General features: G+C 47.2%; 1 protein-coding gene across 1 annotated transcript; it reads left to right on the top strand.

Annotated features, from left to right (window-relative positions):
• On the top strand, positions 1-24968 carry SBSPON (somatomedin B and thrombospondin type 1 domain containing). Its single transcript, XM_032316600.1, has 5 exons — positions 1-376; positions 10028-10222; positions 19208-19298; positions 20912-21088; positions 23288-24968. Exons 1-5 carry the CDS (start codon positions 163-165, stop codon positions 23403-23405), a joined length of 795 nt encoding a protein of 264 aa, XP_032172491.1. The 5' UTR covers positions 1-162; the 3' UTR covers positions 23406-24968.
• The last annotated feature ends 375 nt before the right edge of the window (positions 24969-25343 follow it).

The following is a 25343-nucleotide window of genomic DNA, read 5'->3' as shown; positions in this document are numbered from 1 at the left end:
GGCGGGGGCCGGGCGCGGGGCAGGGCCGGGCCGGGCGCTGAGCAGGGCCGGGTCGGGCTGCGCATTGCCGGCCGCTCGGGCTGCTCGGGCCCGCAGCTTTCCCAGGAGCTCGCCACTCTCCCGAAGCTCTGCGCCGTGGCAGGCGCCGCCGGAGCGCTAGCCATGAGGACCCTGTGGCTGGCGCTGTGCGCGCTGGCGCGGCTGTGGCCGGGGACCCTAGCCGGTTGCGCCGAGGCGGGGCGCTGCTGCCCGGGCCGGGACGCCGCCTGCTTCGTGCGCGGCTGGAGGTTGGACAGGGTTTACGGGACGTGCTTCTGCGACCAAGCCTGCCGCCTCACGGGGGACTGCTGCTTCGACTACGCCAGGGCATGCCCAGGTGGGTGGCGGGGCCGAGGGTGGGGCGCCGGCCCTTTGCCAGCAGCCAAGGGACACAGGATCCCACACCAGGGACCGCAGCTCAGGAGCCAGGATCCCCCAGCCCCTTGCATCCCGGCGTGTCCAGACGTCTGTCCTGGCCTACCTCTCACCCCTCCAGCCAGGTACACCTCACTGCATTCTAGGGTCCGCCAGCCTCCTTCATCCAGGTGCATTCAGCTCCCCGCATCCTGGAGTCCTCGAGACCCCTCCCTCCCTCCAGGTCCACCCAGCTTCCTCTATCCTAGGGTCCTCCAGCCCCCTCCATCCAGGGATTCCCTCAGTCCTCTCTGTCTTGATATAGCACCCCAAAGCACCTCTCCCCACGAAAGCCTGGATGGAAAGGGCTGGAGTCATCCGTTCTCCTCGAAGTGTGTGCGGTTCAGGAACCTCCTACCTGGAAACATGGCATGTCCGCTTGTGGGGCACGCCCCTGGCCCAGGCTCCACCACGTTCCTTCTGTGAACCCTCAGGGATCTTCCGGGCCTTATGAGGGGTGAAAAGAGAAGGGATGTGTAATTACCCCACTTGGTGCCCAGGCCTTGCCCTCGTAGGGTACTTACTTCTGCAGAACAAGTTTTTGGAGGATCACAGCGGCCCTCATTTCTAGACTCCAGCATGTGGCACAGCCCCCTTTCTCCTAGGAGGTGTTTGATAAGCTCTTTGCACTCAGTTTTATCTCTATAGCATGATAAAGGTTTTTATCTGGGGATTCCCATTATGTTTTAATCCTGTTGCCTTTCCTGTAGGGTCAGTCATTTTCTTTCTTTCTTTCTTTTTCTTTCTTTCTTTCTTTCTTTCTTTCTTTCTTTCTTTCTTTCTTTCTAAAAGATTTTATTTATTTGACACTGAGAGAGAGTGAGAGAGGGAACACAAGCAAGGGGAGTGGGAAAGGGAGAAGCAGGCTTCCTGCTGAGCTGGGGGCCCGATGTGGGGCTTGATCCCAGGACCCTGGGATCATGACCTGAGCTGAAGGCAGACACTTAAAGTCTGGGTGCCACCCAGGCGCCCCGCATCAGTCATTATCATCTCTCAATTTCCCACAGTGCCACAGCCCCTGGCAAGGGCTCAATAGATGTTGATTTAACTAAATGAAAAGTCCTAAAGAACAAGTCCTAAAGAACAAGGTTTACCTGAGAAAAGCCAGCTCCGGAAATAAGAGTAAACTTCCTCATCTCTTCACCCCAAATGCCTCACATATGTCAGGGTTTGGCCTCAAGGATCCCCGGGTAGTGTTATCCTCCACATCTTCTTGGGAAAATAACCTGCAGGTCTGTGTCATTAGTTGGTGAATCAGACGTCCTGTGGAGAGGAGCAGGCCTTCTGCCTCTGTGAAGCCAGAAGAGGCTACCTCCCCAGGCAAGGTAGCACCCAGACCTGCTCCCGAAAGAACGCAACTGAAAAACATGAAGAATTTTTTTTTATCCTGTTTGAAAACTAATGATTAACCTACAAATATCCATCCTCTTTTTGATAAGCCTGGACCCCTTTTCCTGCTTCAAGGCCAGGGTATTTTACTACTCAAGTAAGGTGAAGAGTCACTTATTTAGGAAACAAACGGCCCTCAGGCCCAGTCTCTAGGCCCGTCAGAGGTAGACTCCTGTATTCCTGTACACCAGATAATGTGCCCCGGCCTGTGGGAAGCACAGGGCTTACACAGAGGAGGAAGACACAGGCTCTGCTCCCTACAGGTTCACACTCAAGCAGGGGAGTACACCAGCGAACCACCTACAATATGCTTAGTGCCCAAATGAGGGCTCCCAGAGGCAAGGAAACGAAAACTCGGAAGACCCAAGGGATTCAAGGAAGACTTCCTGGACGAAGTAATGTGCAAGCCTGGTTCTGGAGAATGAGCAGGAAGTCTCCAGAAGGGGAAGAGAATTCTCGCGGGAAAGCACCATGTGGTTTCTCCACAGACCTGTGGGTGTCTGCCTTTGGTGCCAAGAACTGGGCTCGGTCCCGAGGCGGGACAGGCGGCAAACCCAGCTGGAGACGGAGAGATTCAGGCATGGAAGAGGCTCAGTAGGACAGCCTAGTGTCGTGAGAAGAACTGGCTTTCCAGGGATGCCTTGCAAGGCTGTGAGGGGTGGCAGAATCCTCAAAGTCTTTATTTGGTCACAAAGAAATCCCGTCTTTTCAGTACAGGCGGTAGAACTATTCCAATGAAAAGCCCATCATTTGGAGCGGGGATGGGTTGGGTAAGGAGAAGCAGAGAAGCGATGACCTTCCCATCCTGAGAGGGGCTCCCCAAGAAATCACAGCATCTTGGTGCCTGAGGAAGGAAGAGCTGCGAGCAGTGGGCATGGAAACCAGAACCAGGAAAAGAAAGGAGCCCCCAAAGAATTTTAAAAAGAGCATATTCAGCCTTCATTGCCCTTCCCCAGGGAGTTAGCGAAGGCCCTCGCTGGCCTGAGCAGAAGCAGACACAGGACCAAAATGCTCCTCTGCGCCCGGAGTTTCTGGGGAGGGGAGGAGAAGATAGAGACAGCTGGAAGCTGGCCACTTGGAAGGCTGAACCCACTCGCTCTGCAGGGCTGAGGGTGAGAAGGGGCACGGCGGAGCCAAGATGCTCCATCTCCTTAGCCCTGGAGAGGCGTCCTGGCCTCACAGGAGCCTCACACAGCCGCGGGAGCAGGGCCATCCCAGGGCCCGCCCATCAGTCAGTTAACGTGAATGGGCAGCACAGTGACGTCTGGGCCCACAGCGGCCCGGTTTTGGGCTGCCATCTGCCACATCTGTTGTGCATGGCTGTTACTGATTCCTAAAGATGTCAACATTCGGCACCTCGGGGACCACCAGCCACTCCAAAGACATAGAACCATTCAGTCCCTTAGGAGCTCTTCCCCTTACCCAATGCTATGTTACCTGTCAATGCCATCTGAAACCTTTTGGACTGAAATGACATTATATGGGAACCAAAAATGGAGCTGTGTCAGGAGAACTGAGAATGCCTTATTTCTCTTCCTTCTGATTTTTTCTTCTTTGTGAAGACTTTGTGTGTGTGTGTGTAGCTAAGAAATGAAATATTGGAATTTCTTTTTCTGAAGAAGACTTTTTATCTTTTACTTTGTAAAAATAAAAATAAGTTCTTGGACTTGTGGAATTACTGAATTGCCCAAAGTATCTGTTCTGAAACAAGTCTCAGAAAAATCTCATTATGATGTTGGTATCAGTTTCAACACCAATTATATACCTCTATTTCCAACCCCCGCCTGCCCCCCAAAAAAGGAATAGGAAATTCTCCATTGACTGTGCCTGACCAGAGATGGGGAGTGGTACAGGAGGAGACAGATCCAAGTCACCTGTTCTGAAAGAACTTCTTAGAAGGCTTCCTTATCAGGCTCAAGATGCCCCTGTCTCTAGTTCATCACCTGGGTTCCTAAAGTCTGCATTCTAAGATCATAGAAACAGCAGGCGGCACTAGATTTTTTGATGAACAAATTCAGGAAAGAGTAATAATGAGCCCAAGGGGAGCAGGGCAAACGTTGAGTAGCCTGTGTGACCCAGTCTTTTCTTCTGGATTTCCCAGGGAATCTAGGAAACTAACTTGCCCAAATCTGCTGACCGCATACCTGGCAGGAGAAAGGACAAATGTACTGGAAAATTCAGGCTCCGAAACTCCACCATGTACGTTGATTTAGAAAAGTTGAGGCTTTACTGGAACCACAGAGGTCGGGAGCAGCATGCGGCTTCCCCTGCCTTTGTCTCTGGAGGAGAAATGAGCAGGGCCTGGCGCCAGCATTCAGCATGACTTGACTTTGCAGGCTTGGGCTGCAGCCCTGGGCATTCAGCGGAGGAGGGTAAAGTTGTTAACCCTTCCGCCACACTCATTCCATGCCAGGCACCTCACAACTCTAGTCTTACTTAGGTCTCCCAACTCACTGCCATGGTCATCAGAGCACGGGGAGGTTGGGGAATCCGTCCCAAGTCATGGTTAGCCAACCTGTGATGGAGTGAGATTTGAACCCAGGAACTCTAATTCCAGAGCCCACACACTTAAACATTATATTTTGACCCTCAGAGGAATGAGGCTTTATGAGAAGCTGTGTACTTGGAAGGGCACATCCCAGATCAATTCTGGTAGAGTGAGTGAGCCTTCTCTCTCTTTTGGCTGATACTCCTCAAAGACAAAAAAGTGTGTCCTGCCCCTCCTTACGATCCCCAACGGCCATGGTGGTGTCACTGAATTATGTTTGTTTCAACAACCCGAGCAGTCTTTCCACTGAGGGGATGTTATCTGTGGCTGCAGAGAGCTCCACCAGCTGGTTTCTAACCATCTGTGCCTTCGAATATGACCCTTGCCGCCCTTGTCTGCAAAATATGTTTGTTGCAGAAAACTTGGAAAATACAGAAATGCAAGAAAGAAGAGAACAGCTCACCTGGACACTGACTACTGAGTAAAAGCCCAGTTATCTTTTTGATACATGTGCCCTTTTTCCTCTGGGGTTGCCTGGTATATAAATTTCTGTTTTTTTCTAATGAAGGAGACCTTTTTATTTCTCTCTCAGATTTCATGAACTTATCTGGTTAATATCTCAAAAGGGAAAAAGAAAAAAAAACCACAGGGGCCTGTAATCTGCACGAGGAAAAAATACTTGGTCATTTTATTGGAGCTTTTGGAGGGGGCGGCAAATAGGCACTTGGGCAATGTGGTCCCTCTTGACCTTCAGAGAAGATTTGACAAGATTTCTCAGAAAAGGGGATACATGAGGAAAGAGAAAAAGGCCCATGACATTTAAAATCATGTTGCCATGAGGGTGTGTGTGTGTGTGTGTGTGTGTGTGTGTGTGAATTATTTTTCTTCCACAGAATCTCAAGAATCAAATCTATGTGTAAATGCTAAGACTGTGGGTAAAACGTAGGAATACTTTCATAGCAATGACTTAGGGCTATTTGAACTTAACATGAGGGAGAAGGGTGCCTTCGTGGCTTAGTTGTTAAGTGTCTGCCTTGGGCTTGGGACACGATCCCAGAGTCCTGGGATCAAGTCCCACGTCAGGCTCCCTGCTCAGCCGGAAGCCTGCTTCTCCCTCTCCCACTCCCACTCCCCCTGCTTGTGTGCTTGCTCTCTCTCTCTCTCTCTCTCTCGATCTTACTGTGTCTCTCTCTCTGTCAAATAAATAAATAAAATCTTAAAAACAAAAACCATGAGAGGGAAAGCACTTGCTCGTGGGTGGCCTTAAACTTTTAGGTGGCAAAGAGCCAAGCAGGCAGGGCCAGATCTGTGATTAGCCAAGGAGACGGCACATGAACATGAGAGCAATGTTTTATGTTAAGAAGAGCGAGCCCAAACTCTATGTATGAAAGGAAGGACTGACTGTCAGCTCAGTTTGTTACTGTGTGTGTGTGTGTGTGTGTGTGAGATCATCAAGCAAAACAGTAGAAGATGGGTTTTTTAGTTACCTTTTGGCACCTAAGACTGAGAGTAGTGTGTCTAGCTCTGGTTGCCCCTGCTCACAGAGGCTGCAAATGGACCTGGACAGGGCCCGCTGGTAATTCTGAGGCGGGGGAGGAGGGGTCTAGAAAGATGGGTCCCTTCGCTGGAGTCGTCAGTCTTGAAGGTCCCTGCCAGAGAAGGAAGGGGACCTCCTGAGACATTAAGTCCCTGAGCTGCACGGCTAAGATAAACATAGATTTTTTTTTTTTCCCCACCGTATTCTGAAATTCTTGAGTGAGGGAAATTTGGATCAAATAAGAGGAAATACTGCTCCATACCACTGATAATAAAATGAAAGGAGCTTGTTATTTTCGAGATGCGGTACTGCCAGGAGCTATAAATGGACTTAAAAGCATCTGAGGGATTTGTGGCTGCCAGGAGAAGCTGGGATCTATATAACCTGAAGGCACAGAAAGCCATGGCCCTTCCCAGGACACTCCTTGGGGCCACCGTTGCCGGGAGAGCCCAGACAGCTCTCGCCCAGGTTAAGAATTCCCATACTTTTGGCTCTGGGATTTTCTGATTTTGCTCCTGTCCTTCAGCGGGCTTCCCTTTCCCACTCTGGAGCCTTAGTGCTTTGGCTTCTAACTAATGATATGAGCAAACCAAAATCTGTTTCAATGTAGAAAATTTGTTTTGGAAGGAGGAGGAATTTGTCCAATGACATTTCATTCATTCATTCATTTGACAAATATTTATTGATTTATTGAGTTTGATTTTATTTCAAATTCAACAGCAAAGCACTGAGAGAGTTTAAACGCCATTTATTATTATGATTATTATTATATTTTTAAAGCTTAGTTTTAAATCTTTTAAGGTAATTGTACTTGGATACGACTGGCTATTCCTGTGAGGACATGTGAAAATGGGCTCTATTCTTGCTTTGGGCAGATTCCCTACTAAAATATAAGACTTATTTCCCCTTGTTGGCCATTCTCCTTTTGGGTGTGGTAACCCCACAAACCCCATCTGATAACCAGAAAGTTGTTGAGGAAGGGGGACTAGCCAGAACTTCAGAAAGGACTTGATATTTCCTTGTCCTCTGCATCTATCCATTATCTCATGTCCTAGTGAGTGGAGAGCCAGACGTGCCCAGTGGGCCTAAAGCAGGAACTTAGGGATCTATGTTTATGTTCTCTTCTGTGTCCACGTCTCTGTCTCTGCTCTTATTACACTTGTTGGGACCACCTCCCAAATAAATTACTTGCATTGAAATCCTCATCTCAGGGGTGTCTGGGTGGCTCTGTCATAAAGCCTCTGCCTTTGGCTCAGGTCATGTTCCCAGGGTCTTGGGATGGAGTACCACATTGGGCTCCCTGCTCCAAGGGAAGCCTGCTTCTCCCTTTCCCACTCCCCCTGCTTGTGTTCCCTCTCTTGCTGTGTCTCTCTATGCCAATTAAATAAATAAAAATCTTTCAAAAAGAAAGAAAGAAAGAAAGAAATCCACGTCCCAGAGTCTGCTTCTGGGAAACTCCACCTGAATATTACATTGACTTTAAACAGGAAAAAAGAAAACCGCTGTTCACGGAGCATCCTGGCATCCATTAAACCTAAGCTTCTTTTTTTTTCTAAAAGGGGTGGGATGATGTCATTAAATCCTACCATTAGGACGTTGGGAAACTGTGACAAGCTTGGAGTCAGGAATGACCATGTCGCTCACTAGGTCTACTGGCCTCCAATGATAACTAGGGAAATGTGAAGATTGAGAAAGTCAGATTTTAAGAAAGAATATTTTGACACGCTGGCTATAGATGTGAATACTAATGGAATAATTCGAAGGAAATGTGTGTCATGCAGCTGTAATATATGACTTAAGCTGATAAATTTGTCAGAAGTTCCTGTACTTCCCCTGGCCTCTGCGGCCAAAGATCTCTTGTGATCTGTGATGAATTGCACTGCAAACAATTAGAAGTTCGCAAGTTAATCATGAATTTAATCTTTTGTGCGGAATAGGAATAAGCACCTCAGATTTGCCTTCTGACTCAAAATATTTTGTGGAACCCCTTATATTTGTATAATTCTATGTGAACTTTTTTTCATTTTGTTTTATAATGAAGCCGTCGAGATGACGCTCAGGACCCAGAACTTTCTTGATTTTCTTTATGAGGCTGTTAAAGTCATGGACTGAAAATATAAAACAGGGACGCCTGGGTGGCTCAGTCGGTTAAGCTGCTGCCTTTGGCTCAGGTCATGATCCTAGGGTCCAGGAATCAAGTCCCACATCGGGCTCCATGCTCAGCAGGGAGCCTGCTTCTCTCTCTGCCTCTGCCTGCGCCTCTGCCTGCGCCTCTGCCTGCTTGTGCACTCTCTCTCACTCTCTGACAAATAAATAAATAAAATATTAAAAAAAGAAAGAAAATATGAAACAGCTTTTTCCAAAGTCAAACGTTAACTGATAGGAAAAACAACTGATTCAGTGATTCCGTGATTTGAGGATGTTAATTGGGGGGCAAACCAAATAAAATAAATAAACATTACACGTGAGACACAAATGTTGAAGAAATACTGGGAAACTAAATTCTGTCAGAAAGCTGCCCCCAGTATGATCTTTTACCATATGGATAGCGTGTACTCAAACCGAGGCCATATTACTACATTCTGAGTTAATGCCATGGCAAAACTGTATTTCAGAGTGGTGTCTAGTGTTGATCTATGAAATAAGTGTCCCATTTTGTTTTTTTTAAGCGTATTAGTAAGTGTTGTTCAAGGTCAACACATCAGGGCCAGACAACTAGGCTCAGGGATGAAGAGATTCAGGTAACAGAGTTGAAGACTTTTCTCAGCCCGCTCCTAGCCCAGCAGGCAGTCTCTTTCAGTGCCTCTGGCTCTAGGGCCCAACTGAGATCATGAAAATGGGAGGGATCCACAAGAAATGACAAGAGCAGGAAGTGGCCTGTGGCTGATTTTCCAATGGATGTGTTTGCGGCAGGTACAGGGGACAAGTCTCAGGATCCAAGTCTCTTGCTTCCTTCCCTGCCTGACGTGGGATGCCTGTGAGTTTTTAGATGATTAATAAAAGCATGTTTTAAGACAGTCTGAGGTTTTTGAATTACTGACAGATGTTTAGGTTGTGTGGGACCCTTTTCATATCAGGGTGAGCTGCGTGCTGCCAAAGGATGGGTCTTCCAAAATCCATGAACCCCAGAGAGAGTGTGCTGAGAGGTCAAATGAGTTTTCAAGTACAAGCTGTCAGAAGTCCAAGTCGAGATTTCAGAGAGGTTAGAGTGCTTTCTTGGTGAAGACTCCGTAAGCTGGAAAGTATGAGGATGGTAGAGAAAGTGGATCGCATTTTGTCGGAAGGGAATTATCTGGGCCTCTAGTTCGGAGGCACATCTTTTGTTTCCTTACTCTTGTTCTTATAAACAATCTCAAGTCCTGAAATAATTCCACTGACAAACTCATTATAGTCCTTTTAAAAGGTTTGTTAGGACTTTGAATGGGAAAGTTAAAAATGCAACCACAGAGATTTTCCAGTCATGGCCAGAGAATTGCCAAATTCTTGCCCCAGACTCCGCCCCTTCATGCCTGACCGTTTGTACTCTTTCCCTCTGTGGGCTCTGGTTGCCTTCCTGAGAACTTCAGCTCTCCTGGTCTAGGGGGCCTAAGAGCCGTGGAGGATGAGAATGGAGCACGGAAGGAAGTCCCAAGTCTAGAGGTCCCTCAGGGTGGCCCTAACCAGGTCTGATGGAGGGACAACTTTGAGGATAAAAAGTGACGGGCATTTTCTTTTACATTTTTTTTCCCCTTGCCGTTTTTCCACAATGAATACCTATTATAAAAATGTTCCGAGCAGGGCAGGATAAACTTAAAATCAAGGAAATGAAAGAGCAAAGATCTTATCTAAGCCCACAGAGTATGAGGAAGTACCCAAAGGCGTCACTCTCTTAACTGGGCTGTGCCCCTGGCTGACACCCACCTTCATGACCCCAAAGAGCAGCCTGTCTGGCTCGGAGGGACGGGTTATCAGCTACCCGATCCGGGCTGAGCGGGGTGGGGTGGGGTGGAGGGGTCCCTGCCCACCGAGCCCTGCTGAGACTGTGCCCCCGCTCTCATGCAGGGCGCAGTCAAAGCGCAGCGTGCGTGGGCTAACCCCGACTGTTGATGTTGGCGGGAGCGGCCTGGCAGGCGGCGGGGTTTACCCAGGTGAGCGCCCCAACCCGCCGTGCTGTTTTTCAGCTCGCCCGTGCATCGTGGGGGAGTGGAGCCCCTGGAGCGGCTGCGCCGACCAGTGCAAGCCCGCGGCCCGCGTGCGGAGGCGCCCCGTGCAGCAGGAGCCCCGGAACGGCGGCGCGCCCTGCCCGCCCCTGGAGGAGAGAGCCGGCTGCCTGGACTACTCGACGCCCCAGGGCCAGGACTGCGGGCATTCCTTCGGTACGGAGGGTTTCACCGCGGCCGCCTTTGTTGTCTGTGTTGGTTTTCCATCTCTTCCTCCCCCTGAAAGGCCCTGTGCCCAGCCGGGAAAGTTCCGTGCGCACGGCGGGGGAGTGGGATGGGCCGGTCTGCCCAGAGCGGACAGGAAGCTCAGGAAATGCTTGATAAAGGAGTGTCCTCGGCATCAGGGCCTCCCTGCTCCAGCCCTCCGGGTCGGGGCGTTCTTAACCCCGGGGTGGCCCCTCCTTCTGTGCTTGCGCTTGGTGGAAAGGGCGCGTGCTTCGGGGTGTTTAGCCAACTCAAGCTGGCGGCAAAGGACTGTAGGTACGATGATAGTATTTCACACCGGATAGTAAATGTCCATAAGGTAACTATTCATCTTGCTTCTTTAATGCCCGTGTAGTCAGGAAGGCTCATCACACACGTGGGAAGGTAGTAGAAAAATGATTAATTCCCAAGCAGTGATACATGATTTTCATAAAACACCTGCTCCTCCTCTTCACCTGACTGCAGTCGGGCTGATATGATCAGATCTGTGATTTGAAAAGATCATTCTGGTTGTGGAGTGGCCGTGGAGGGGCCAGAATTCCACCGATGGGTGAGTCAGGAACCGTATACAGCTCACAAAGAAATAAGCATCAAGGCCAACACCAAGGTGTTGATCTACGTTGAACCTGATAGAGCAAAAACATTGACTTCTCTGGATAATAAAGGCCATATGTTTTTCCTAGGAAACTGGAAATTTTTATGCCAGCATGACACCTGTCAAGCCATTTTGCCCCCCCCCCACCCTTTTTTTGTTCTATGCACAAATATTTATTGAGCATCTACTGGTTGCCAGGCACTGAGCTGGATGCCAGAGTTGCCTTGGTGACATAAGCTGATGGGAGCCTGCTGTCATGCAGATGGGGGGTCGATGGGGGAGAATGGGGAGGTTGATAATCGATGATCTTAGGAAATCGGTCCCAGAAAATTGCCACTGCAATTTGGTGCAACTGGGCCTGAACAAGTGAGTTGTTTGGAGCTATGAGTGTGTGTAATAAGTTGATATCCCCCGGTCTTGGGGGAGGAGGGAAGGGATTTCTCTAAGGAGGGACAGGTAAGGCTGAGAAGTGTAGAACTTTCCAGAGACTTGCATGGTGAACGAGGTAGTCAGGTAGAGAGGTTCGAGGAATTTGGGGTTGATGTGGAAAAAACAGGACCACAAGAGGCCGTAATGCCCAATAAGCCTTTTTGGGTGGTGCTTGGATGGAGTTGAGAAAGAGAAGTCCGGAGGCTATGGCCTCACCATCCAGAGACAGAGGAGAGGAATCTTCCAGGAGCCATGTGTCTAGGGGATGGCAACTAGGCAGCATAGTTGGGAGTCTCTGGGTCAGAGTTTCCAAGGCCAAGAGTGGTAGCAGCTTGGGGTCTTACAACTCCCAGACTTTTTAGCTCATCAATAGCCAGCAGGTGCCAGGTATAGTTTCACAGGGTAGGTAAAGCAGGCAGGGCCCAAATGGCTAAAAATATGCTTGTTTGGCAATTTTTAAGACAATTTGGGAGGTGTCTTGGTGGCTCAGTTGCTGGAGGGGCTGACTCTTGGTTTCCACTCAGGTCCTGATCTCAGGGTTGTGGGATCAAGTCCCCCATGGGGCTCTGTGCTCATGAGGGGGAAGGCGGGTGGTCTGCTTAGGACTCTCTCTCCTTCTGCCCCTCCCCCCATGCTCACTCAAGCACACACACACTCTCTCTCAAAATAAACAAATGAATCTTTAAAAAAAGAAAACAATTTGGATGCATAAAAATTTGAGTTTGCTGCCAGTGGGCTTTGGAGCTAACAGTTGTCATCCTGCTGTGGGGGAAGTCAATGACCTAGAGACTGTCTTTGACTCATCTCTCTAATGGTGGGGAGGCAAAGGCCCCTTTGAGAGGTTGAAGGACGGCTAGCATCTGGGGAGTGCAGAGAGTGGGGCTGGCATTGAGAGGGGAAGCAGCTCCCGCTCTCTGTTTAGGATTTTGGTCTTTATCTTACAAACCCTGGACAGCCACTGTAGCATTTTCTCATGTGGTCTGATCTAGGATTTGAAACTGTGGCTGTCTTAGGGGCATGGCTAACGAAAGGGCTGAGGGAGCAGGGAGGGGACTTGTGGGATCCCAGGGAAATAATTCGGTGCTCACAGAAACAGTTGTGGAACAAAACCATGGTCAACTCATGTCCTCAACAGAGCACAACAAAAAGGCTATTGGGGAGGAAGTCGCTGGAGGCCATTCCTGATTTTTTGGATGACCCTTAAAACCTGTAGTTGATCCATCAGGAAGCAGCTCCTTTGCTCACCTATTGGGTCTGGCTGCTGGAAGGTCCTTCTTAAGTACATTTGACTCTTCAGTGCTACTCCAGGCTGTCACAGACCCGCTTTGCAGTCCAGGTATCTCTTTATAATAGCCTAATGCAGGTCGCAGGAAAAGGGACAGGAAGGTCAATGAGAGAATGCGATGGAACATGGGCCAAGGACACCAGAGAGCACTAGGCCCACACCCTACATCCCCCCTCCCCCCCCACCCCCTCCCCCCCCCCACACACACACCCTCCCCCACCCCAGCTAGGGTTCTGGTCTCTGCCTGGAGCTGTCCTCCTCTCTCCTGTGGGCAAACCCCCTGGGCCTGTCCTCCTCCACCTGTCCTCCCGTTCCTAAATGACCCCTCTCACCCACCCCTCCCACCAACTCCACATAAGGCAGCAGTCTTCATAGGTGACTCCCCACAAGGTGTTAGTGACTTAGCGATAACACCAGCAGGAGAGATCTGTACTCAGCCTCCGCCTCTCCTAATAAGGTTGGGTAAAATCCAGTTTGGGAAGAGAGGAGAAATCTCTCCTTGGGGACTGGGCCCCAGCATTTGCAGCCCTGATTTAGGTTCCTGAGATGCACTCTCCTGTGGTAATGCCGTGGAAATGATGACTGCTGTCACAAGCTGGTCAGAGAAGATAGGACCCCTCGAATATTCCAGTCTGGTGGTTCCTAAACGGTGGTCCCCGGCCAGCAGCGTTGTCCTCAGCTGGGAAATTGCTAGAAAACAAGTTCCTTGGGCCCCACCCAGACCCATAAGATTGGATTCGCTGGTGCTGGGTTTAACACTGTGCTTGTATCCAGGCATCCAGGGGACTCTGCTGCTCACCAAAGCTCCAGAACTGCTCTAGCCTGGGTGTGGATGCCCCATCCTTCTTAGCCTCGACTCATAGCTGGATCCCTCACATGCCACTTTCCCGAGGGCAGAAGCTCCCAAATGCAAAACAGGGCTTTAGTCAGGAAAACATGGGGTAAATCAGACTATCTTATCTAAGGAAGACCTTCTCAGAGGCTTTAATATGCTGATAAGCGTTTTCATTCTACAAGAGAGAGATAGGATATGGGATGCTTTCCCACCTTACGTGATTAAATGACCCCTTTTCCCAGGGGATCACACTGAGTCACTAGTGTTCTGTGGAAGACACCTAGGAAAATGATGGACAACAAAAGGGAAATGAGAGTAGGGACATGGTGGATTGCCCTGAGCCCTGTCTCACCTGTGTTACCACACATTCATTGACATGGGTCATTCATTTAAGGTTCACTGAGCATCTTCGATAGCCAGCGCTATGCTGGGTTCTGGAGATACAAACTCGAGTACCAAGCCTATCGGCTAATTCCAGCTCAGGGTGAGGAACGAGCGGATTGGTGTGGAAGCTTGGAGAAGGGGCCCCCTCTTCCACTGGGGGCTCTCAGTCCGGCTGCGTGGTCACCGGTGACCACCTCCCGGCTCCACTAGACTTCTATTTCCCGAGCAGGAGACTTGGGTGCATGGCTGAGCAGTCCCTCGCAGCTGCGGAGTGGAGAGCTTTGACCAACATTATTGACTCAGTGCTCATAACCATCCTATAGGACAGCGTATTCGCTTCCCATGGCTACTGTCGCAAATGACCCCAAACGTTGTAGCTGAAAACAACTCAAATTTATTATCTTGGGGTTCCGTGGGATAGAAGTGCAACCCAGGTATCCCTGGGCTAAAATCAGGGTGTTGGCAGGGCTGCATTGCTTTTGGGGAGGCTCGGGGAGGGGAGAATCCAGTTCCCTGCCCTTTCCATCATCCAGAGAGGGTCACAGTTTCTCTCCTCACGGCCCCTCCTCCCTTTTCACATCCAGCTACATTGCATCTCTGCCTTCTTCTGTAGTAACACCTTCCTCTTCCTCTTTGAAGGACGTGATTATACTCAGCCCACCGAGAAAAGCCGGGACGTCTCCCCATTTTAAGGCCAACCGAGCAGCAACCTTCATTCCATCTGCAACTTTAATTCTTCCTTATGAAATAACATATTCACAGGTCCTGGGGATTATGATGTGGAAATCTTTGAGGGGCCAGTATCCTGCTTACCTGGAAAAGGGGACTGCCTCATTATCCTTAAAACCAAGAGGACATTGGAGCTCAGGAAGGTGACAGCATTTGTTTTTGTTTTTAAGATTTTATTTATTTATTTGACAGACAGAACACAAGTAGGCAGAGAGGCAAGGAGAGGGAGAAACAAGCTCACCGTTGAGCAGAGAGCCTGACGTGGGGCTCGATCCCAGGACCGTGGGATCATGACCTGAGCTGAAGGCAGCCGCTTAACCAACTGAGCCACCCAGGCACCCCAGGTGACAGCATTTGTAAAGGACTTCCAGAATCCAACCCTGGATCTCAGCCTTTAAATCTTGTGGGATTTTCTGTCTTGATCTTGCTTTGTTGCTCTTGTTATCATTAGAGCTAAAATTGCAGTTCCAGGTTCCGGTAACTAAGTAGAAATAGAAAGGCTCTGTGAGACCCGTGAATGAAACAGGATCACTGATGCTCTCTTATTAAGGATAAAGTAGCTATTGAATTTTTTGCATTTCCTTTAATGCAGATCTTAACTCTATGCTTACTGCAAAAACAAGCCCCCAAAGCCCTGTTATTGTATTAGTTGTACATCCTGACTCCTCCTAAAAGGAGATCTATGTGTATCATAAGCTGTATGCTTCTGGGCTGCTGTTATTTGTCACATTTTCATTCTGTTCCCTTTTACACTGTATCTACAGAACAGTGGTTCTGAGCCTGCCTTGGTGACACCCATTGTGCCAGAGAACTTTTTATGAAATTCCCTAAGCAAACTCAATTTACTTTCATGTTCAAAGTAATTATGCACGGTGCCACGCTTTTAGAAGTGGAGTTGTTGTAAAACCAAACAATGCCAGGCTGATAGGATGCCAGGAAAGTTGGCAAATGGCCTCTTAAAAAAGAATCTATTACATCTGGATATTGTTGCCAGGAAGAGGGAAGGCGGGGGAACTGGCTTTTATTGTGAGCCTTTGTCCCCGGGCACCCAACTATGTTCTTCCACACATAAGCAGCAGTGGGACTGAAGGCAAAAATAATTCTAAATTACTTACCACTCTTAAGTAATGGAAATTAAATTTGGGGGAGATATTAAAAAGTCATGCTGGCTTAGAGACCCCCAGGCAGTCTGGCTGCTGGTCTAGTTTCTGAAGACTAGTTCAAGGAGGAAGTGCCTCCTCTCAGTAGAAATGTGCCACCGAGCCAAGCCAGAGCAAAAGGGGGCAGGACACAGAAGACACAAGGCCCAGGGTTACTAGCTGGCTTTTAGGATTGGTCCTACCTGCAGAGGCTTGACGCTGAACGTGGAGAGTAGATTGAAAAACCAGAAGCAGTCTTTTGTGTTGGGGTCCTTGCTTCATCATTTACTGTGAATTTCCCCTTTCTTTAATCTTTTTTTTTTTTTTAAATTTCCCTTCCTTTAATGTCTTTGAGCCTCAGTTTTCTGAGAACATCTCATCAGGGCACTTCTTCACAAAGTTTTTGTGGAGACCAGTCACAGACGATGAGAAGGTACTTTGTAAAGAAGCAGGCTGGAAACATACAAGGCGCTGTCCTAACAGGCCTTCCTCTGTGCCCACCGTGAGCAGCCGCCCTACCCTGGGGACCCAGGCCCCATCCCAGCCCTCCCCCTCTCCCGGGGTGGGGGGGCCTGAAAGGATTCCTGGGTGGAGGCCTCATGATGTCCCTTTTATTATTTTTAAAAAATTTTTTAAAGATTTTTATTATTTATTTGACACAGAGAGAGAGATCACAAGTAAGCAGAGAAGCAGGCAGAGAGAGGGGGAAGCAGGCTCCCTGCTGAGCAGAGTGCCCAATGTGGGACTCGATCCCAGGACCCTGAGATCATGACCTGAGCCGAAGGCAGAGGCTTTAACCCACTGAGCCACCCAGGCGCCCTTCCCTTTTATTCTTTTAAAGTTAAGTTATATTAGGGACACAGTAGGACCAGAAAATGAAAATAAAACAGCATTTAAGTAATCTATAGGAAATATGCTGCGTAAAACAATGAAACATCGTGGTTCACTTTGCAAGAGTCTCCAGGCAGTGAGGCGCATGGTTTTAGAGATAACGCCTAACACCTCTGTGTTTAGATGGAAGCCTTGAGCCTATTCCTTAACCTCTCTGTGCCACAATTTCCTCATCTGTGGAATGGGGAAATAGTAGCTCCTATCCCAGAGGGTTGTTGTAAGAATTAAATGCATTCACCCGTGAAAGGTGCTCAGCATTATGCCTGGGAACTTAGAAGTGTATCATTATTAGTTTTCATTCTTATTATTATATTATATGATATATTATAATATAATTATATTATTATATAATATATATTTATATCATAATTATATTATATTATTATTACTATAGAGCTTATTATTACTATAGAACTTTTTCCGAGGATTTTATATCAGATATTACAGTCATATACTGCCCTTTCCCCCGCTTCCCCCCTCCCTCATTTCCCTTCCCTGCCCCAAGCTAGGTACTAAGTGCATTGCCTTTGAACTTCTGTGATAATATATGCGGTACAAATAAGGAGATCAGATACATGTTTTGAGCTAAAGAAACACATCCTGAAAATTTCATAGTTTGGCTGGTCCGACGCCACGTGGACTGAGCGGCAACTGTATTCTTCAGGTACTGAATGAATTCCTAAATGTGTCAGAAGAACAGGAATGGCGACATATACGTGGGAAAGCTAAAATCCCCTCGACGTTTGCGTTCCAGAGAATCAGAGCTAAGAGAAAACAACGAGTTCCTAACATATGTGTGCTCCTTCATTCTTTCTGATTCTGTCTACGGGTTTGGGAGGTCCCAAAGCTACGGTCCCGTTTAGGAGGAATGGCATGTTCTCTGGAAAACGATTAAACGTGTGAGTGCAGCAAAGAAGAGTCTCGCGGCCTCGACTCTTAGGCTGGATGTGAGTAATTCTGACACCGAAGAGACTAAGCACCAAACCACGTAGGACAAGAAGGATTCCTGCAACTCGCAGGAGCAGGTAGCCACCTGTTTTTCAGCCACTCCGGTCTTCCATTCCCTGGGTCCTAGCAAAAAGGCCTCCCTGAGAAAATCTAAAAAAGAATTCGGGCTGCCATCTTGTGGCCATAAGGAGCCAGTAAGCAGCCGGGTCAAATGAACGCGTAGGCTCGACCCATCTGCTTGGTGGTCCTCTGGCCACTTTGCTCACGTGGATGATGGCGTGGGCAGTGCACAAGCCAACATCCGCTGGTCCCTACCCTTCCTGGGATGGTCCAGTTTCTGGAATGAAAGGCAGGAAGGATGGCTGAGCCGTCTCAGCCACAGGACTCAGTGTGGGAACAGAAGACCACAGAGAGGTAGGACCCGTGTGGCTTGGTGGCAATTCTGTGACTTCAGTGAACCACCATACGTTGCCTACGAGCTTACTGCGTGTGCTAACGTGTGAGGGCCATGGTGATGACCAGGGCAAAATCCTGCCTTCCTTGAGCTGACAGCAGACCGCACTGGGAGGTCATCTCCAGGCGCAGTACCGTACCTAGCATCAGATGCCTCCCCACACCCCCACACTTAGAGGCAAACAGGAAGGAGACACACAAACAAAGTCAGGGCAAGAAGAGAGCACAGACGGGGGATTCCTGGCTCCCTTTCTTCTGTCTGGTCCGGAGCTTTGGAGTTGGGACTGGGGCTGGGGACCGGGGAAGAGGACCAACCGGACTCCTTCCCTGTGGCTGAGGGTTGGCGCAGTGGGTGGGAGGGGAGGTCTGTGCTGGCCGGCACCAGGCAGTCACCCTGAGGCCACATGGCAGTCAGGGAAGCTTCCGGGCTGGGGTGTTGAGGACCTGGGAGGGGTAGGGGGACTCGCATCACCTTCCTTGGTACTTCAGCTTTCTCCTTTTTACATTTCCTCTCTCTCTGGTGTTTTGTTTTGTTTTTTCTCCTTACATCCCCATTTCCCTCTCTTTTGTCTTCTTCCTCTGTCCTTCCTCCCTCCTATTCTTTTACTTTATTCTTCCTGTGTTTCCCTTTTTCCTTCTATTTCTCTTCCTTTCATCTTTAAAAACCTTCTCTCCCGAGGCATCTGGGTGGCTCAGTCATTAAGCTTCTGCCTGTGGCTGGGGTCAGGGTCCCAGGGTCCTGGGATCGAGCCCTGCATTAGGCTCCCTGCTCAAAGGCAGGGCAGCTTCTCCCTCTCCCACTCCCCCTGCTTATGATCCCTCTCTCACTGTCTCTCTCTCTGCCAAATAAATAAATACATTATTTTAAAAAAATGAAAAAGAAAAAAGCCATCTCTCCCTTTCTCCATTCCCTTCCCCCCTGACTTCCCTGCATCTTTCACTACTTCCTCTTGGTTTTTTATTCTGGGCCCCCCGTTCTCCCCTTTCACACAGTGTCAACTTATTACCAAGGACAAGCCCACCTGTCAGAGGCCTGCATAGTTCTCCGCGCCCATCGGCGTGCACACAAATCTTCTTCAAACTGGGTTCTGGGGACACGGTAACTTGGCCCCGTCCCATTCCTGGGGGTGTGCCGCGGCCCGTTGCACTCAGGGTTGGGGGGCTCGAGACAGGATCGACACCACGGTTGGGAAAGGTCACTGTGAGTACTTTAGGCTGCAGGTGTCCGACGCTCTTCTCTCTTTCCTAGTCCCTGCCTTTATAACTACCTCTGCGTTCAACAAGGAGAGAACAAGACAAGCCGCGTCTCCACGGTGGTCTACAGACACAGAGGACACTGGGTAATTTGGTGTTTTTGTTTTGTATGGTTTGGTTTTTTCAATGAATGCTTTTCCAGGGGGCGTGGCCAAGTCAGCTCGCAAAGCTCGTCTTGGTGTGGTGGCGTTTCTTCTGTTACTTGCTCTTTGACTTTGGGTAAAACGTGACTCTTTACCACAGAGCTGGGACCTACTTGTTTCTTCCCTGTTTTTGTGCGGCCACAAAGATTTGTCTCTGAGGGTCCCCTCAACAGGAAACACGCTATGTAAAAGGATGGTATCACTTTATCAGTCGTACTCAGGATGTTCCTCTTAGAATCATTAGGAGAACATGGACTCTAGCACCACCTGTGTTTGCCTAATTTGAAAGTGGCCCACAGGCGAGCTCTGAGGATTTCTGTCAGGACAGAAGGCACAGACTTGGGGGGACCTCCATGCTTACCTGAAGTCGGCTCTTCAGCTGTCAGCAGAAGGACCCCAAGCAGCTGCAGGTTCGGATCACCCCACTGCCACACAGTAGCCGTAAGACCTTGGATATGTTGTCCCACCTCAGTTTTTCTTCTTGAAAAATGAGAATATGAATGCCTAGCACATGGCATTGTAAGGAGAATTTAATGAGAAAATGATGAAGATATGTCTGGGTTAAGCTGTCTGGCTAAAGTTGATTGAAGCTTCGCCATAGAATTTCCTACCTCAGGACCTAAACTGGCCTACTGCTGTTAAAACTCATGGAAGCAGACCCTCCAATGGCTTTCCATCTAACCTGGGACAGCTCATAATTCTAGGGATAAGAAACTAGTCCGTTGGAGCTTAATTAGAACCAAAACACAACGTGCAGGAGTTTTACTATGTTTTACTTCCCTGAAGAATTTTAAAATTATGTTGCTTTTTAGTACAAGATTCTAAAGTATTCACCCACGTCTGGATGCTCCCTCCGGGCCTTCAGAGTCTAGTCACTATGGTGCTAGAGATTTCCACAGTTCAGTGTAAGGTGACACTAGCTTCTGTCACAGAAAAATGTCTCCAGCTTCCCATTTCCCTTTATCTCTGAGGCCCAGTAGAACTTTGATGCTTGGATTCAAGTTCCCAACTCATCATTAGTCCAGATTATGCGGGTGAGTGAGTTGGGGAGCTGGGGCAGGCCCCTGGGAACATCTGCGAGGCAGAACGTCTTGGGGGCTGGGCAGGGCACTGAGGACCAGCCCTCCAGGGGCTCACATGGTCTCAGACTCCAGACTCAAGCAAGTTCTTATTCTATTTTTCTTTACCAGCAAAGTTATTAAGGGCTATTTTCCTACTGAAATGTGCTTTTTATACATAATTTGGTTGTCAGATGAGGTAGGAAACAGGCTACCCCGATTTCTGCCAACTCACGTCGACCAGGTAGTTCCATCATGGAGGGGAGAAGAGCGCCAAGCCTCGCGGCAGTTGCCCTTCGGGCATCGTCCATCATCGTGGTTCCACAAATGAGAAACTCGACAGGGCGTCCTGCGAGGGTGGCCAGCCTGCGAAGATGCGCACACCACCTCCTCCCGTCTGTCCAGTGTCCTCGTGGGTTGCGGGCTTCCTGAGACCTTTTACGGCTTTAGGCTCTCTCTCATTACAGCCCGTGCAAGTGTCCTGTGTCTTTGCTCTAGATACTGTATGGAGTTCAAGACGGAGTCCTTGACTCCTCACTGCGCTCTGGAAAATCGCCCCCTGACTCGATGGATGCAGTATCTCCGAGAGGGGTACACGGTGTGCGTCGATTGTCAGCCGCCAGCCATGAACTCTGTGAGCCTTCGCTGTTCCGGAGATGGCCTGGACTCAGATGGGTGAGGGAGAGACATCGGCTAAAGGACTTTCCTTATTTTCCATTGACACACATCTGTCCTCTCTTGAACAGCAGACCATGATGTAGCATATCAGGGCATGAGTCGGGAGTCAGAACACCAAGTCAGGAGAATCCTCTGTCTAGCAAGTCCTGAATCCAGGACCCAGTTTACACGATGGGACCCAGAGGCTCTATAGCGGAGATGACTGGGTAAATTTGCATGTTGAGTTCATATCATGCTCCCGAATGACCATTGAAAACCTGATCACTCCAAAGCAGTGTTTTGAAAACCACTTGAATCAGAACCTCTTGGGATGATGACTTAAAATTTTCCGATTCCTCGGGCTCAGTTGGTTAAGTGACAGCCTTCAGCTCAGGTCATGATCTCAGGGTCCTGGGATCAAGCCCCACATCGGGAATCCCTGCTTAGTGGGGCAATCTGCTTCTCCTTCTTCCTTCCTTCTTCCTCTGCCCCTCCCCCCTGCTCATGCTCTCTCTCTCTCTCATAAATAAAAGATCATATATATATTCGTATACATATATATGTATACATATACACACACACACAAACACACACAGATTCCTGAGCCCCACTTGAGATGAAGTGAATCAGAATCTTTGGGTTTTTTTTTTTTTTTTAAGAGTTTATTTATTTGAGAGAGAGACAGAGATAGAGCATGGACAGGGAGGAGAGGGAGAAGCAGGCTCCCCATTCAGCAGGGAGCCTGATGTGGGACTCCATCCCAGGACCCTGGTATCACGACCACAGCCGAAGGCTGACGCTTAACTGACTGAGCCACACAGGTGCCCCTGGGGGTGGATTTTTAACCACCTTCTAGGTCAGGACTTGGCAGATAGTAGATTCTTCCGCTTTGTGGGCTATATGGTCTCACTACTCAACTCTGCCATCATAGCATGAAAGCAGCCACAGACACTGCGTGAAGAGGCGAACTTGGCTTTTTCCTAACAATACTGTATCTGTGGACAGTAATATTTGAATTTCATGTAATTTTCATGTGTCATGACATATTCTTCCTTCGATTTTCTTTAAGAAACAAAAAACCATTCTTAACTCACAGACCACACAAAAACAAAGGGTGGGCTGGATTTGGCCCATGGGTTGTGGTTTGCTGACCTCTGCCCAGATGGTTCACTCCCACAGCATTGTTTCAGAACCACTGCCCAATGGGGTGGGGGGCATCCTAGAACCAAGACTGAGATGGTTGTGGGCTCAGCTTTGCAGGATCAGAAACCTACAGAAATCTATAGATTGTCCAAAAGAATTGACCCTCAAAACATTTTTTTACCCTGAAAAATCTGTTCCAATCCTGTATTCATTTATCAGTTAAATCTGGTAATAACACTCTTCCTAAGAGAGGGCTTCATGCTTCTCAGCTATTAGACAAACACCAATTTCAGTCACACATGGATTATGGTTTTAAGTATGTTAGGTGGAACTGGTAGAAATACACATTAGGAAGTAAAATACTGACCTTCCAGCTAGTTGTCATTCCCTTAGTGCATTTTAATATTTAATAACTTGAATTTATCAGTCACTAGTGCCTAATAAACTTTGTAAGAAGTACACCACATGAACAGTAAAGTACGTAAGACATTCCTATCAAATAGAAACCAATCTTTAGACTTAACATTTTTCTGAATTTCTCATCCATAGTTTGTCTTTAAATGAATTTATAATTGAATTTGTACTCAGAAAGCACCTTAAACCCTGGCTGAGGTTCCAATAACTTTAAAAATAATAAATTCAACAATCTGCCTTTGCTCTACCTGCTTCTCCTGTTTTTTCATTATGGAATCAAGGAGTTCAGGATTACAAGAGCTGATTTGGGCAGACCCCTCTAATTTGAATATACATGAAACAGGGAGCCACTTTCCTTTATGTAACACTTCGTATATTCGGATCAAGTGGGAGAAATGAATACAGTAACCTCAAACTGCTCTCTCCACAAGAAGGTATCCTCAAATAGAGACTAACTTGTAACTTGTTTTGATGGAGCCCCTAAGAAGGGAAACTCAGTTTGTGATCACTTTTTTTTCAATTTCAATTTTTAATGCACTTCAGAATTCCAGGTGTGATCATTCTTTGAACAACAAAACACCTCAATTTATGATTCTATAAATTAGAATTCTTTTTGGTTTGCTTTCAGCATAGCTAACATTTTCCAAAATACCGTTTCAGAAATCAGACTCTCCATTGGCAAGCCATCGGCAATCCTCGGTGTCAAGGAACCTGGAAAAAAGTTCGGCGAGTGGATCAGTGCTCTTGTCCAGCTGTTCACAGTTTTATTTTTATATAGATTGCGATGTAAATAGTTCAGAATGTGTTTGTAAACATGCTAAACCTTACCATGTTATGTTCAGTGCTTCATAAAACTTCAAAAACCATTTGGCCTAAGTTCCTGAACACATGTCATTGCCACACTCTGAAGCAGAGAAAGAAAATGCATGGCCAGTTCTCCAAATCCCCAGTACCTTCATTTTTACTACCTTGAGGACCCGCCCCAAAGGTTCCTGTGGTTTTGTGTCCTTGGCCTTCTACAGAGTCCTCTCATTCGAAGGTCACCCACGTAACACAGAATGGACGTCTGTTTGCAATGAAATTACAACAATATGATCCGTTTTCTGGTGAGTAGTTGTCATTCAAGGGCACCCGTGTTTTGAATCTTGCATTCCTTCTTTCTGTTCTGTAATCTCTTAAAAACTTCTCGCTTTAAAAAATGTATACGGATATCTGTATACTCTCACACACACATTTCCCATATATTATTCCATAAATTGTCAAATAATAATTTCAAAAGAAAGCAGTCACAAATAATTTTCCACAGGACAAGTTAAGATTTAGTAAGCGTTTTGTAATGAAAAACCAACAGCTATGTTAAAAATACTTTTTTGAAGAAGAAATTTTCTTTGGTTAATTGACAAGACCAATCCGATGTTCATTCTAGGTCAGTACAAATTCCTTCAATGCTATGATTTTCATGAAGAGAATCTGGCAGCGATGAATGAAACAAAGCTTTCATTTTGCAAATTTTGCCATCACTAGCACCTAAGATTGTTTCCAAGGCTTCCAACTTGAAGCTAAAATGATCTTTCAGATTTAAGTTTAAGCTAAACTTTTTTCTTAGTTTTTTTTTTTTTTTAACCTACTACTTTTTTTCTACGGCGTATTTTCTTCTGTTTGGGTGGCAGGCAGTTATAAATTATGGAAGATGTGGATTTTATTACAAATGTGATGAACACACACACATAGAATACACAGAAGTATTCGTCCTTTATTTTATGATTGGAAAACCAGTGAGCCAGAGACAAAGTGGCTTAAGGATGGGTTACTCTGCGGGTCAGCCACAGAGCCCGCTCTCAGTTTCTCATCCGGGATTCAGCTTCGATGAAAGGCCTGGCTATGAAAAGCCAAGCCCTTTTCAATTCTGAAACAAATTTTAAATTTAGGACATTTTCTCTGGAGAACTGCTGTTTAAAATTTAAACTCCTTCGGGTTCATTTGTATAAGGTATTATTCACTAACAAATGATTTACTAAAATACATATTTCTTGGTACTTCCATGTAATGACAAGAATGACAATAGCAAACTTAATAGGCCTGAAAAAGTCCCTAATATTTAATGCTGAGAGCAGCAGTATTTCTCACTCATTTAACTGTCAGAGTTGTTTTCATGGTAAATTCTTCAGAGATGAGTAATAAAAAATTTGAGTCTCCTCGAGGTTAGGACCTTAAACTCTTATGTTCAGTATTAACATTTTAAGACCATTTCTAACATTTGTAAAGCAAGATTTTTGAAGGTAATTTTAATGTTACATAAAACTTTTATACCAATTAATAAACTCTCTGTTCACATTTGTAAGAGGTCTTTACTTGTTTGACTAGAAAATACCCATATTTTCTGGACTGGTCAAAATTTTACCAAAACCAAAATTTAAAAAGTCCCTCAGAATTGACAGGCATATAATATGGAGACTATCAGCCACAAAGCTATGCTGTATTTATAGTTCCAGGCTGTGTTATATCATGATTAACATATTTGAGTTGTATAAAATCATTTTTCACCTTATGTATTTAGTTTTTAGTGCTGGCCATTTATTACTTTCACAGTGAAGTACATTTTTGTTATTTCTATTCTTGAGAACAACTTCATAGGCTAGAAGTCTTAACTATTACTGTTTTTGAAAAGCTTGTTATTAGTTCTAGCAAAATCCAAGGAAACAATTCAAAACTGAAA

The sequence above is a fragment of the Mustela erminea genome, chromosome 16 (genome assembly GCF_009829155.1).
Source record: "Mustela erminea isolate mMusErm1 chromosome 16, mMusErm1.Pri, whole genome shotgun sequence".
Taxonomy (NCBI): domain Eukaryota; kingdom Metazoa; phylum Chordata; class Mammalia; order Carnivora; family Mustelidae; genus Mustela; species Mustela erminea.
This window is presented reverse-complemented; position numbering and strand designations above follow the sequence as displayed.